Here is a 15636-nt window from a genome sequence, read left to right on the forward strand (position 1 = left end):
CCTCTGCGCGGGGAGGGCCCGCGCGGCGGCCCTGTACTGGGGAGCGATCCGGAGCTGTACAGCAGCTTCCTCTGGTGCCGCGGAGATTTGCTGCATAAAACCAAACGTTTTTGGCGTCCTCCTCCATTCCCTTCCCGTTGCTTGTGCTGCACGCGTGAGTGTGTTTGAAGAAGTTACGAGCGGTTCCAGCCTTCTGCAGGGAAGTCAGTTGGCCTCTTGGCTAACAAGTAGAAATGAGTTTTTTGTGCGAGCATTTTTTAAACACAGATTAACTTATTGCAAAGCGTGTTTGGGCTTAAAGGCTTTGCCTAGAGGGACCTGTGCTTACTGGCAGGTTTTAAAGCTGTGTAACCAGCGGCGTTCGTTGTATGCCCCGTGTTCAGTAACAGTCAGGTGTTGAGCTTTCTGTAGGCTTGGTTGCTGTCTTCCTGCCGGTTGTGGCATGGATGCATTGGTGGTGTGTTGCAGAGGTGTTTGCTGTGTTATTACCTTTCTTGAAGGTCAGTAGGTCTTGAGACCTTTTGTTGATGGGAATGCACAAAAAAAACTCCAAAACATAAAAGTGCAGTGTTTTGGCTTACTTTTCCCCACAGCCCATAAACAGCAGGGAAAGCTGTAGTTAAAGATGGGAATGGTGTGAAAGACTAATGCTGAAAAGGAACTTGCCAGTAAAGGTGGCTCTTCCTAAGAAAAGAAGCCTGTTTAGAAAGAGGAGGATGTGCAGCATTGGAGAGTGTTTGATTCCCATCTGGAAACGGATCCAGTGGCTTCAGGGAATTGCAGGCCGGGAACTGCATAGAGCTTGGCTGCTGCTTTGAATACAGAGGTACAAAACACCCAGCTGCTTTTCGGGGTACAATGCTGCACTTCAAAAGTGCCTTTGCAAAGCCTGTGCTTTGTTTGCATTACAAACGTACGTACACTCCCGAAGAGTGGGGAATGCATGTCAGCTCCTGGGGAAGCTTTGATGAACAGTTTCAATCCTGGAATTTAGGGTGGCTACATTTTAGGGCAGGACTAGGATGGGGTAAGATGAGAGCTTCCTTACCTAGCCCAGGATTAATTTTCTGTACCTTATCTGCTAGGTTCTTATGTACATCCGTTATTTAAATTGCTGCATGGGCAATTCTGACAGTGGTTTTTAAGAGTTAATCTTTTGTAACTTAAACAGGGGAAAGTCAGATCTAAGTTTTGATTTGGAGGACTTTTTTAAAGCTCCCTTGTGCATGAGAGCACGGCACTGTATGGCTCTAAACTGTAGGAAACTTGTTAGTTTGAATACTTTCCCTGCCTGGTTCCTCTTACTTTTACCTTTGGAACGTGGTGATGGCAGATACTAGTCACACCGTATCCAGATGTTTTCCAACCAGCTACAACCATGATTTTTGCAACATTCTTTCGATGTAGCCTGTGAAATTGGAAACAAAGCCAAATGCTTTCTGATGTGCAACAGTGGTTTTGCAGAGGGGCCGAAACAAAAAAAAAAAAAAACAAACAAACCAACCAGCAAATAAAGCAGATGTGTCAACAAGAACTGAAAGCTCAGGTGCCTGAATGTTTAGTAGACTTAAATTTAGTTATAACTGCTCTTTGTAACATGACTGTTCAGTAACTGCACATGAAATTAGACCAGCATTCAAAACTACCCTGTGAGAAGATCCATCTGACTTGGTGTTTGCCTGTGTATAATCCTAAACGTTACCCAAGCAGATTAAAGTAAATGTCTTGTCTAGGAGCTCTTCTGTTTCTGAAAATCAGACACTGTTGTAAGAGATTGGAAATGGAGGAAAGGGGTTGGTGCTGGAAAGGAAGGCACACGTGACTGGAAGAATCGCTCACTGTTGTAGGCGGCTCCGTCGGCTTCGTGTCAGAGTGACACAGAGCTTGAGTGTGTTTTGCAGGCCATGGCTCCTCTTATGGTTAGAAACCTGCGCTTGCCTTCTAGCTGGAACATGCCCAAAAGTATGTTAAAATACTGATCTGTAGTATGCGTAAGGATTGTAGTTCAAAAACTGAATGTTTACTGAAGTGCTTGTTTGCTAAATGCTTGTTCCAGAGGACACAATCTTCTCCGTTCTTAAAGCCAGCAGAAAACCCTGTTACTAATACAACTTGAAGAAAGTATTTGTAATTGCTATTTGATTGTACAATTAAAATGGCTTAAGGCAGCTTGATGTAAAAATGTAATCTGTCTTAATAGCAAAGCCCAGGCTTATGTTGTATATGCAGAGCCTGTGTTGCAGGAGGCGCACAGTGCTCAGTGCAAATGCCACAGGCCTGAGTGAGGCTGTGCCTTTGTGAAGGGAACCTAGAGCTGGGGAAAAGCGCTGGTGCATGTAAAGTGATCAAACACCTGCCATGCATTCATGGGTTTTTTTCGGTTTAATGTTTGATTAAAATATTGTGGGGCTCTTCTAAATGAGGATCTGAAAACGGGAATGTTAAGGAGGAGTACAGTGTTGCCTTTAGCAGATGTAGTGTGCAGCCTGTAATTCAAATACTGAATGTTCTGTGTGCAGACTGCACACCTGTGAATGATGCACCTGCCCAGGGAATTGAAGTGGGTTTTGCCATAAGCAGTGATGTCTTACGTTAGTGGTATTGAGCCCAAAGACAAGGGATCTCTGGCGGGGTTATCCTGCATCTGTGTTTGCGAGCTGCCTGTTGGGGACACATCCTAAATTACTCTGAATAGGGTCTTCACAGAGTGGGATCTTCTCAGGTGAGAGGATCAGTGGATGTGAGAGCCTCTGCTGCTGAAAGGCTGTATGCAGAGTACTGCACACTTTGGATTTTCCAAGTGACCAAGCAGCAAGCTGTTGGGTACAGCAGTGAGGGCAGTTCCTTGGTACCCCCAAAAGTGAAAGCAGCTGTAATTGCCTCAATCAAATGGCCTTCAGGGATAACCAGCTGCTTTTTGGCAGTCTAGGCTTTTGTGTTACAGAAGTGCATAGTTAAGGTTTGCCTCAGAGGAATGACTGCAGTCTCCTCCTTAACCAAACTTCCTGGTTTACATAATAATAATAATAATAATAAATGTTTCCTATATATTTTGTATCTACTGATTCTAGCTTGGGGGGGTTGGAAGAATTCTGATGCTGTAAGTGCTGGAATGAAAGCTGGGCTTTTATACAGGTGGATGAGCTCTCTGAAGTACATCATGAATGTATGTCATAGTGGTAATTTGTCTGAAATGTCTCCCATAAGAAAAAACCCCACTTGGAAATACTGCTTATTGCTTTCAAAAAATAAGAGAACAAACTCTCATTTGAGGTGTATAATCAACTTGGGTTTCCTTCTGGTTGGTTGGTTTGTTTGTTTTTTTAAGAGCAGCTGTCCAGTTAGGGAAAGGTTGTTTGTAAAGTAAGATCTGTAATGTTCATAAAATCTCAAATTTCCTTCCTCTCTCTTGGTTTCTCTTTGTCTATTCCCAACTATCCACAAACCAGACTTTTTCTTTACTGACAAGATTTGAAGACTGAATTGTTCGCTGCGATACCAGATTTTCCTTAACTCTGAGTTTTGCCCCCGAGCAAAGTACAAGCTTGCATTTGCAGCATAAATATGTCAGTTTAGATTGTCAAGTCACAAGTGCTGATTTGTTTGCCTCTGTACTTAAAGGATATCTTTCTATGGGGCAGCAGGGCAAAAATAACACGGATAGTTGTTTTATTCCACAGCAGTGAAGAAACACATGCTGTTTGGCAATGCAGTTAAGCATATGTTGGTCAGAACTGTAGTTTGTGGGAATCACTTTTTAAAAATAAGAAGATCCTTTCCTCACTGTGGTGATTGCTTTGCTTTAAGGAGAACTAGGGAGCTGGGAAATGAAGGTTATTGTGGTAGTGAAGTGGAGGCTCATCCATGGTTTTACCTCCACAGTGGCTTTTCGTTGGTCTCTGTTGTCCTCAGTGGCTCAGGCAGTGATGGGTCAGCAGCAACCCACTCTGGTGGGTTCGCATGCATGCCAATGAGGAAGTGACACAGGCAGAGATTCTGCATAAAATCTAAATACACAATGTAAATTCACACATAACAAACATGCCTGCTGCTGCCCTGCTGTGGGACTGGTACTGACAGACTGCCCTTATGTATCCTGGCTGTAACATCACCATGAGTTTTGCGTTGCTGTGGCTAGCTTAGCTTTTGGGAGGCCGTTATATAATCGAGTTTCAGTTTGAATAATTCATATGTATGCATTGCCGAAACTTGAAAAATTCAGTGTTTCTGCCTATTTTTATTTATTTATTTATTTAAGTTACATCATGGAGTCTCTGGCTTTTGATGAGTCTGCATGTTTTCAGCCAGCATAACTGTTTTTAAACACACTCGTATTAACAGCCACAAATTCAGCTAAAAGTTTAAACCTCTTTTTAGTCAAGATTCTTCCTGAAGTTGCAAGAAATCTTTACCAGGAAGTTGCTTGTGTTGAGGTTCAATCTTTTTTTCTTTTTAGCTTTTTATTTTTTTTCCCAAAGACTCCATTTGCAGTTTAGTCTGGTTTAGTGAAGTCTACATTTTTAAGGCTCTTAAGTGCAGAGCTGTGCTACGTGGCTTAAAAAGGGAGTGTGCAAGTAAAGATACAGATCAAGAGCACTTGAATAAAACATAACATTTTGTTCCAAAGTTTCTCTTAATATGCAAGATGTGTAATGTGGAGCAAGCAGAGTGGGAGAAGAGCACCTGATTGAAACTTCTGTGCTGTGCTTGTTGGAGAATACAGGGGTTTTTTTTCTTGTATTGAGATATGATATCTAGCTTTGTAAGTGTCAGTTAGTTGTATTTTTTCCATTACTTGCTTATAGCAGCTTGCAGGGATCTGTCTGTCTTAACGCTTTGTAGTGTTATGTATTAAAAGCTGTGGTTTGATTGTCATGAATTTAGATCATGAGGCATTTCTCAGTATCTGTCAGTTTTATTGCCAGTGTGCACTAATGCACAGCAATTAATGTGATTGCATTAATAAGCACCAAATCCAGTCTCCTCCTTTCTGTGGGATGATGGTTGTGAGATCTGAGACTTCTCTTGTTTTGTGACAGAGCTGTGAAAAGGCCCTTTTTAAAAAATACCTAAAATATGTAATCTTTCATAGACACATTGAATGGTTTGGGTTGGAAGGGACCTTAAAGCTTATCTAGTTCCAACCCCCTGCCACGGGCAAGGACACCGTCCGCTAGAGCAGGTTGCTCCAAGCTCCTGTGTCCAACCTGGCCTTGAACACTGCCAGGGATGGAGCAGCCACAGCTTCGCTGGGCACCCTGTGCAAGTGCCTCAGCACCCTCACAGGGAAGATTTTCTTCCTTATACCTAACCTAAATCTATCCTCTGTCAGTTTAAATCCATTCCCCCTTGTCTTATCCCTACAGGCCCATGTCAAAAGTCCTTCTCCAGCTTTTTTGTTGGCCCCTTTAGGTACTGTAAGGGTGCTCTAAGGTCTTCCTGGAGACTCCTCCAGGCTGTACAACCGCAGCTCTTTCAGCCTGTCTCCATAGGGGAGGTGCTCCCAGAGCATCTTCATGGCCTCCTGGACATGCACCAACAGGTCCATGTCCTCCTTATGGTGGGGGCCCCAGAGCTGAACACAGTTCTTGTTTCTTTTTAATTGGTCAAGACAGAGTATTTTGATGTGACACACATGTTGTCATCCTTTTAGGGCCTCTGATCCCTCTCAGCTCTGTGTTTTGTTGCTAGTCCACAGGATGGATGGTTTTGGTGTTTGCAGGTTTTCTATTCCTATTTTCAGTGGGGAATTCTGCTTATAACTTTTTCCGTCATCCAGGAGCCCAAGGTAAAGCTGAATCTTGTACCTAAACTGAGTTTCATAAGCAGCTGGTTTCGTCTAGCTCAGTAGGGGTGTGAAACTTCACATAATGATAACTGCTTACTTCTAGCCACCTCTGACTTGAAACTGGGAAAACTGATCAGTGGTGCAAGGAGCCTTTGCTGTAGAGCACTATCCCTTCTACCGTTTGCGACTCTACAGATGCATTGGGTGCTCTTTGCTGGGGTGATGCCTGCTCTGCCTGTGTAGGTGGTGCACTGCCTCACTGAAGTCTGCCTTCTTGCAGAGAGCCAATTTCCAATGTCCTGCCATGGATGATGACAGCCAGGATGAACTGATAAACAAGAATGCTGCACTAGGCAAGAGCAAAAGACAGAGTCTTGCGCTCCTCAGTGAAACAGGTAAATGGAGCCTCTCTACGTGTGCACATTTCTAGTTTTAGGTTGGAGACCCTATTTAGTTTAACCTCCAAAGAGAAGTAAAGATGTGTTAGTGACCATTTATTTCTTTTTCCCCAAGAATTGTTTTGATTTGCTTCCTAAATTCTGTATCTCAAACTGCTGGCATACTTCCCTCTAGTTTCTCAGAACAGTCAGCTTTGATAACACTCACAAGATTGGGGTTTCACTTTATGTGTAACATCCCGAACAGGAGTTCCGGTGTGACCTTCACTGTTCTGTCTGTCTGCATCAAATAGATATTTCCTCTCTTCTTCTCTTTTCTTTTTAAGAAAGCAATGGTGGAAATAGTGGTGTTTCAGAAGATGATACTGGAAGTGAGGAAGAAGATGATGACACTGAGGAAGAGGGAGGCGAGGAGGACAAGGAAGAAAGTGAAGATGAAGAATTAGAAGGTAAGCCTGTTAACATTAACAGGCTTTTTTTTTTTTTTTTTAATAATTGGAGGAAGAGTGGTATGGAAACTTTTCCTCCAAAAATTAACCATTAAATATAAATCCACAGATGCTGCTGTGTCAGGCTGATGCCTAAATCCTGCAGTAATAAACAAGTAACATTCCCCAATTTCTAAGTTCTTAAAGCATTTTTATATATGAAGACTTATCTGCTAGCCAAAGTGATGTAGTTATAGTCAGTAGGAGTGAGCTCTGTCCCAGCATGAGGAGAAAAAAAAAGCCAGAATTGCAGCAATGGCTGATGCTGTTTTCTCACTTATGAAAACCACATTTGTTTGCTTTGGCACGGGGCTTTAAAGTGAATGTTGTGGTGGGGAGTTTTGGAAATAAATTATTATTGCTTCAAGCCTAGGGAGGAGGGAAGAAGACTAATCTTCCTTTGGAAAGGCAGTGTGGATGTTACTTGGATTTGTTAGTTTTACTGAAAATGTACTTTCTCGATGATGTACTTCTGAAACTGCTGCACTCAAATTATTATTTGAATAGACAAAAACAGTTTTTTATCACATCTTAAAGTTTGTTGGGAAGGCAAGAGCACAGTTTTCCAAGTTACTAGTTAGGCTGATTTGAACACAGACTAAAAACTTGATGCCAGGTGCCAAAAAGCTCTATTAATCCTTCATTTAGAGAATTTTCTGCTATGTCCAGACAGGAGAAGTCAATAGAAAAGACAAAAAAGACAAAACAACACTTCCCCTTTCCCCTCAAAAAAAAAATAAAATAAGTGAGAGTGTTTTTTAGGTAACTTTTCACTGCTTCTTGAAAATGTCAACTTAACTCATAGGTTTTAGGGAAAGACTAACAGACATTTCTGTATTTTGCACAGAAAGTATTAACACCTTTCAACAATGTGTGCCGAGTGTTTAAAATTAACTATATTCAAACCCAACTTTCTTTAAGCAGTCTCCAGCTAGGCCCCCAGATCTCTTGATTCTTAAAATCATGATTTACTGGTGAAATCTTGAATCTGTTTTTCTGCAGATCAACGTATTGCTGCTTCTTGTCCTCTGGAGTGCATTAAAAAAAATAATAAAAAATTTGGATATATGATAACTTTATAACTTTATTTTTTAACTTCAGTGTTTAGTGGTAGCCTGACATATCCTACTCTCCTGTTGTTTTGATAATCTGTTGTTTTTCTGCTGTCTGTCCTTCTAATCTCTTGCAAGACTAGTCACGTTATCAGGCTTTATTTTTCACCAGAGTAATCCATTGCTTTTTAGTGAAGGGATTTAGGAAAAAAGAAAACAGCAAACCTTATTGCCTCAAGCTTGGGAAGTTGTGCTTTGCCCTTGCAGCCCTATAAAATAAGCTTACTTGGAATTTTTTGTGAACTGGTACCTGCCCACCCCCTCTGCCCTCACTGCTGAAGCACTGCAGCAGCGAGAGCTGTTTCTCATCTCTAACTTCTTAAGATTGTGAAGATGATAATGATGATGAAGAGGAAGAGGAGGAAGAAACTGAGGCCAGTGGAGCGGGAATGACCGATTCTCCGAAAGTAGACCCACACATAAATGGAGCAAGCGTTTCCTCTGATGAGGATGGTGAACACTGCCCCATTTGCCTCAACACGTTTAGGGATCAGGTTGTTGGGACTCCTGAGAACTGTTCCCATTACTTCTGCTTGGACTGTATCGTGGAGTGGTCTAAGGTGAGCTGTTTTGTTCCTGATGTCCTGTGGCCTTCTGGTGTGCTGTGCTCTTTCCCCTCTGATCGTGCTGTTTTTCTGCAGTGAGAACAAAACACTGTAATATTTATATTTGCTTCCTTAAGCTTTTTTACACAGACTTGGGTTACTGCTCCATTTGGCAGGTTTCATGTTTGTCAAGTGTCGATCTGTTTTGTACCCATACTGATCTATTGGGTTCTCTGAAAGCTGTAACTCATAAGCAAGTGTGTTTCTACGCCATCTAAACTTATTTTTTCAAGTCAAGACATCAGTAATACTGGTTTTCTGTGTATTTCTTTGTATATATCTTGTTGAATTCTGTGTAGTGACCGTTGGATGGGGGGGTCTGTTGTGACAGTGGATATTTAAACATAGAAGAGATATAAGAGAATGCTAAATCAGCAGTTTGCTCGGAATTCAGTTTTCAGCTAGAGTTCCTTGCAACCTAACTGTGTAATTCCCATAATCATAAACCAGGGTGAGATTTACAACAAAACTTACTGTGCACACAGCAGTACCAGTGGTAATTAATTAGGTAAACAAATCACTCTTAATGAACATATTTGTAAGCCATTCCCACTTGCTCATTCATCCAAAAGAAAGAAAATGCCCTAGTACATGAGCGATATTTCTAGGCAATGTTTGGAAGAACTTCAATGTTACTTTGGCAATTGAATAATAATTAATTAACCTCGGTATTATGAATGCTTTTCTGAAAATGCATGTTTTCTCTGATGCAATGGGTTGGTTGTAAACCAGATAAGTTGGATTTAAGTACTTAAAATATCAAGCCCAGTAGCTGTTAAAATGATGACTGCATTAATGTTTATTGCATTAATAATTGAAGATGTCCTTTTTAGAAATTGAATCAAGAGATGTGCTTATTAACTGTTTAAGAATTTATTTATTTTTTTTTAAATCTTTCTAGAATGCAAACTCCTGTCCAGTGGATCGAATCCTCTTTAGGAACATTAACATTCGGGCACATTTTGGTGGTGAAATCTTAAGAAAGGTAAGCTTTCTGCTGTAGCAAACAACAGGGTCAGTTGCTATAAAATACCTATTTAAAGGTTTACACTTCTAACACATTTATCTGATATTTGGTATCTGGATGTATTTTATTTGTTTCCTATTTTGAGATTGCCTTTTAAGGAACTGTTATGATTCTTCTTTTTCCTAACTACGTTTCCTGCAGTACTGTGTGTGGATGAAGTGTGGCATCATGTCTGATGGCAGAAAGGGTGGTTTTCATAGCTGCCTCTTTTGCATAATGGACATTTGACTCTAAGCTGTTATGCATTGATAAGCCTGTCTATGTGGGGAAAATACCCTCCATACTGCAAGTGCTGCTGTAATATGAATAGGAATAATTTAGGTTATGCATTATCTCTATCTTATGTCTTGCTGCCAGCTGTACTATGTATCATTTGGGCTTGTGACTGGAAAGAGACAGAAGGCAATAGCAGAGCTCTTAAAGGCACGGGTTGAATGTGCTAATAGTCTTTCATGAATGAACGCTAAAGAGTTGTTACTGCTTTTTATTAGTATCAGAAACATGTTGGTTTTCAGGGGACATTTATGAATTTGTTGCTCTGTTTTCATAAACTGATGGTTTATTATTAAGTGTTAATGTTTTAACAGAGATGCAAATTAACATTTGAATCATATGTTTAGAGAGGAAAAAAGCTAAGCTTGCTCTCTTCTTTTGTCTTGTTTTTAGTTTGACTCCTTTTGATGTTATCAGGAACTTTGGTTTTGCCTGTTCTTGAAATGCAGTTTTCTGTAGTTGTTGGTGTCTGACAGTAAACAAGTTCAAGTAGATGTTTTCAAGCATTTGATCATATCCTACATGGGTTGAATGAACTAAATGAAGGTTCTAGTACATAACTGCCATTTTGGTTCATTCACTTTTAGATTTTGTTGCAGGTACTGTTAGTGTGACAATGTGTTTTAAAAAGTCCCACATTCCTCATAAAATGTAAATCCCTCTTTTATTTAGATTCCTGTTGAGAACACGATTTTTCAGGGTAATTATGGAGAGGATGACCCAACCTTCTGTGAGGTGTGTGGCAGAAGTGACCGTGAAGACCGCCTGCTGCTGTGTGATGGCTGTGATGCAGGGTAAGAAAGGTTGAAACGAATGTAGCACCTGCATGACTGCAGATGGCACTGCAGGGCTGGCCGGTGTTTGGTCCACAGGCACTATCTGGGCTGTAGGCTGTCCCTTGCTGCTTTCTTCAAGCTCACCATGTGGCCAGAGTATCTGTATGCGTATAGTGCAAACATCCCCATGATTTGATGGATCCTTTTCTGGTCATCTAGCAGCATATATGTGGAGAGTCCTGCACACATCGGTGCTGCAGGCCACTGAAACAGGTGACCATACCTTCAAGTGATGAAGATACTGCATGGATGAACACAAAAATCTGGGTGCATAGAGGGTAAAAAACATGTATCCTTTATGTCTTTTTGAAAGAGTGCATGACTTATCTCAGCTGACTGGGCACTAGCGCTGTGCAGGAGAAGTGCTTAAGATTCACAGTGTCATGAAATTTTGAGGTCTTTATAGCTGCAGTTACTAAATGATGTCCTTACTCTTGCTTACTTCTGTCTCTGCTAAATGTGTTTTTCCCCTCCCTGGTAAGTAAAATAAATATTTAAGTAGAAGCATCAAGATACTTGAATGCAACTTCAGACCTATAGTCTTCTGCTAGAATTTAAAGGTCTTAAACTGTTTAATCAGTCTTGCAGCATTGTCAGTTTCGTGATGTCAAAAGTTACCCATTGAACAAAGAGAGATACTTGCTTGCAATGAATACATAAAGTAATCTTTAAAAAAATACTTCTAGCAAACTAACTGGAGATCTGGTAAGTCTAGTTTTGTCTTTGTGTTCTCTACAGTCCATATACTCTGATTCATCTTCGGGAGAAGAGGCAAAATCAGGAATGCTAAATATTGTTAGGCATGTCATCAGAACACTTAACCAAAACCAGTGTTTTGTGGTCTTATCTGAAGTCATGTATTTCAGGTCTTTCTGGACTTTCATAAGCCTTATCTGAACCTAGGGTATTGCTACAGATACAGTAGTTCCCCTATTCCCCCACCCCCGCCCCGGAAGCATCTGTTCATAACTTGAAGGTACAGGAAAAGTTTGAAATCAGTTGGACTTCATTGTCAGTCACAGAGCCAAGAGATGCCCTGAGAACTTGGTGGCCGGTGTCTCTTGGCCCCACAAATAGTCCTGGCCAGACCACTTAGTCACTCAGTCTTTGTGCTTCTGAGCAGGTGGGTGCAAGAATGCAAGTAAATGAACCTGAGGGAATGAGCATCCAGGGAACTCTAGATAGCTGTTGCAGTAGGCTCTCCAGTGTCCAAAGTTTTAGGGCTGAAAGTCGTTGCTTGTCAAATAGGTCATAACATGACATCAGAACTCCCAGAGGTCATTTGAAAGGTACATAGTTAAGTTCTTGCTACAAGTACCTGTGTCATGACTTTGGCCTGAATCTAACAATATTCCTTGTCAGAATACTGCTTTGGAGAAATGATCTCATTCCTGGTAGCTGGCAGTTGGAAAATAAACTCTCTTTTCCCAGAGAAGGAAAATACTTTGCTACCCTAATTTTAAAGTAATGGTTTATTGCAAACATAATTTTTCAACTTCATCTCAAGTCCCTGAAAGAGTATAAAATCTACCCTGCCAGTGCATAGTCTTTCATGCAAGAAGAACATGAGACTCTGTTTTTTTTTATATTGACAATTAATATGTTTTAGTATAAATATAATATTGGTGGTTTTGACAGTTAAGCTGCAAATTGAGTTTATCACAACATGGTTGGGAACAGGTTTGAAAGACAATCTGAAGTTGGTAAACAGCTGTAGTCTCTGTGTGGGGTTTTTTGTTTTTTTTGTATTGCTATAAAATTGTATTAATGTGTCAGATGTTCCTTCCTTTTCTTTTCTCTGTGGTCAGCACTGAGATGTATTATCAGACAGTGAATTTTGGCATGCGAAAGTGAAACAGAGACCTTTGCTCTTTTTCCTTTATTTACATCAACGTTAAATACTGTATGACATCAGAAATAACAGTAAGGTTTAGCTTTTTAGAAAAAGTACAAAGTTGGTGACAGAAAAGGTTGCTAATTTGAATCTGAAACTCTTACTTAAGGCTGTGGTCTCCCTGTGTTCCTTGCCTTGGGATCTTGGTCTGTGCACTTGGTTTTCATCTCATTTACTTGGAGAATCTGTTTTAATTCTTTCTAGCAGGAACATGAGTTGCTTTAAAACTTCTGTGCTACTAATATATATTGCTTTGGCTGGGCTTTAATTGCTGAAAACAAATTACAGAGCTGAAGTCGGGTAATGTTGAGAGGCTTTCCTGGGTAGCTTCTCTGTTTAGCTTTTTGGGTAGAAATAGTTTCAAAAGGCCTGCCTCGAAGAGCATCATACCCTCTTCTTTCCATTTGAGATTTGATAAGGACAAGCACATCTCAGGTGGTGTTTGGAAGTCAGTGTGTTTAGTCTTCAGTCCTGCAAGCAGCTGTATGAAGCCAGTCTGACTAAAGCTCTACAACGTGGTTTGTGCATTTACGCAAACATCCTTATCACCAGGTGTCTTCATTATGCCAGGTGTATAGGGGAGGCAATGCATTTATTCAATGTAACAAGGCTTTCCACTTCACCTTTGTCTAGTCATGCAAAATAAAATGTTCATAAGTACCAGTAAGGCTAATGCTATGTTGGTTTGCAGGAACTGATATTGTTTCCTGATTTCTTGTCTCCCCAACACCTCAATACATCTCTCCTTTCTCTTTGTCACCGTCAGTTTTGTCTCTGCACGTTTCTTTCAGCTTGGGTTCAAATGGCAAGCGATACACCAAACAACGAGGGGGAATATGCTCACTTTTCTGAGCTTTATTGATCAAAATATCACCCAGAGTTGAAGATCTTTATATAACTATCGGGTAGCATCGTTTCTCTGGAGGTTGGTAGAAGCAGATGTGTAGACCATAGTTTCAAACTTCAGAAAATATGGCTGCCTTATGCAGTGTGTGGATAGAAGTAAAAGGCTCTCTTCCCTTGGAAAGGAGCACATTCTCTGATTTTTATTTTACCTTTTTTTTTTTCTTTTTTTTTTTTCCCCTACCTTGAGGTATCACATGGAATGCCTTAATCCACCTCTGAGTGAAATTCCTGTAGATGAATGGTTCTGCCCAGCCTGCGCCCCCATGGGTGTCAGTGCTGCTGCAGGTAAGAGTTTTGTGGTATCCAGTCGAAGTAAATATTTTTCTCTTGAGTTAAACGATGTGAAGCATGTGCTGTTTTGAAGAGCTGTTTAACCTGTGGTTTTATCTATTTTAAGTAATTGTTTTGATAGGTATTCTCTCTTGAGGTTCAAAAGTTGACTTAAACTCTTTACTAATAAGAGGATCTTGCTTATTGAAATTTTCATCTGCAGTTACAACCTGTGAAGTTTATGCATTCTTTAACCTTCATGAGGCAAGCCCAGCATCTTAGTGCAACTGCATTGTATTACACTGGAAAGACCTTGTTAGTATTCTCACCTGAGACTGCCAAGGTAGCAGCAATTTCTGTCAGGCAGAAAATTCTTTCTCTCTCTGCAACAGTCTTAAGCAGCAGTGTCTGTGCTCGTTTCGTCTTGAAAGGATAATGTCTGCCTTTGGAGGTGATTGGTTTAAGAAAAGGAATACTTCTCAGTTCTCGAAAGACAAGTGACCTAAGCATCTTTTCTTTCAAGACACAGATCATGTCAGTGATGAAGAGGTTGCTGCCATCATGGCTGATGTTACTCCTACCACCAGCAGGCTACGCCCTCACGCCCGAACCCGAGCTATCGCCAGAACTCGGCAGAGCGAACGAGTTAGGGCAACAGTGAACAGAAACCGGATAACAACAGCCCAACAGATTCAGGTATTCTGGAAGAACCTTGTGGGAGAGTTGAAATAAGTCCCCTCTTAAGTATCTCAGCTCTGTGTTGGCTGTGTGAAAAAAAGCACAATGGCTAGCAGTTGTGGAGTTGTTTTAAACTGAAATGTAGAACATGTGCAATTTGAGTGCAGCACATGACCAAAACTCTTTATCTTGAAATCTGCAGTAGCTTCCTCTTAATCTGCATTTTTATTACCTCGGGTATGAGCAAAATTGTATCTTTAGTTCTAGTGGCTGTAAACGCACACTTTGTGCACCACTTCTGGTTTTTTTAACATGCTTTTTTGTGGAGATAGGGCATGTTTATTTGACTTTTGTGTATTGGCTTGTTTGTTGTCCTATCCGCTTTCCCATAGCAGTAGAACCTGTTGGCCAGCACCAGCCAAACTGAAGAAAAAAATGTCAGTATTTTTAAGGTTTCTATGTTTGTGAAAATCAGCCTGTTACTGAAGAGAAAAAGCCCAGTGACCTCAGTGGTGTCGCAGTGTGAGTTCAACCACATTAATAGGCTCCAGAGAATCTGTGCAAGAAAGTATCCCAAATATGCAAGGTCCCTCAAATCCTTTACTCGTTGAACTATTCACTGAAAATTTCTGCAGCTGTTTCTGGATGTTTCTGTTGGCTGGGATAATTACCGTCCTTTAGGTAACTAGAATGCTACAAACTGAGAACTTTCAAACTTTGGGATCTCTAGCCTGCTTTGCCCTCTGTCTTTGCCAAAGCACTCTACCCATCACTTGCATAAATATAAAAGGCTTTAAATTGCACAGGAGCACATGGTGACTTAGTGCAGAAGCAGAGCCTGTAAATAACCTTCATGTGACTAGTAATATGTTAATTGGTTCTTCATTCATGCTGCTGTTGAATTTGGTGGAAGCATGTGGAATTCTGCAACTTTTGAAAGGAAGAGTAGGATCTGACATAAAATAAGGGAAATTCTAGAAAATTCCTTCTAGAAAAAAATCAGAGAATCCTAGAATAGTTAGGGTTGGAAAGGACCTTAGGATCATCTAGCTCTAACTGTCATGGGCAGGGACACCTCCCACTAGACCAGGTTGCTCAAGGCTCTGTCCAACCTGGCCTTGAACACTGCCAGGAACGGTCCAGCCACAACTTACTTGGGCGGTTCTAGTGCCCCACCACCCTCACGGTAAAGAATTTCTTTCTTGTATCTAACCTAAACTGCCCCTATTTAAATCTGAGCCCATGTTCTCCATAATACGATAGTCAGTAGGTGATATAATTGCTTAACTGGCAGCTTGGTGACACAAATGCTTCTCATTTGAACCTCAAATCATTTTATTTTATACCTCCTTGCCACCTCA

General features: G+C 40.9%; 1 protein-coding gene across 1 annotated transcript in view; it reads left to right on the forward strand.

Moving 5' to 3' along the window:
* The first annotated feature begins 6092 nt into the window (after positions 1-6092).
* PHRF1 (PHD and ring finger domains 1) overlaps positions 6093-15636 on the forward strand; it is a 22108-nt gene continuing 12564 nt past the window's right edge. The window contains exons 1-7 of the mRNA XM_010017177.1: positions 6093-6183; positions 6513-6635; positions 8111-8346; positions 9293-9376; positions 10364-10485; positions 13515-13612; positions 14121-14293. Of these exons, the coding sequence (XP_010015479.1) occupies positions 6093-6183; positions 6513-6635; positions 8111-8346; positions 9293-9376; positions 10364-10485; positions 13515-13612; positions 14121-14293 (927 nt within the window). The remainder of the gene's footprint in view (positions 6184-6512; positions 6636-8110; positions 8347-9292; positions 9377-10363; positions 10486-13514; positions 13613-14120; positions 14294-15636) is intronic.

This window comes from Nestor notabilis, unplaced genomic scaffold (genome assembly GCF_000696875.1).
Source record: "Nestor notabilis isolate BGI_N333 unplaced genomic scaffold, ASM69687v1 scaffold28270, whole genome shotgun sequence".
In the NCBI taxonomy this organism is placed as follows: Eukaryota; Metazoa; Chordata; class Aves; order Psittaciformes; family Psittacidae; genus Nestor; species Nestor notabilis.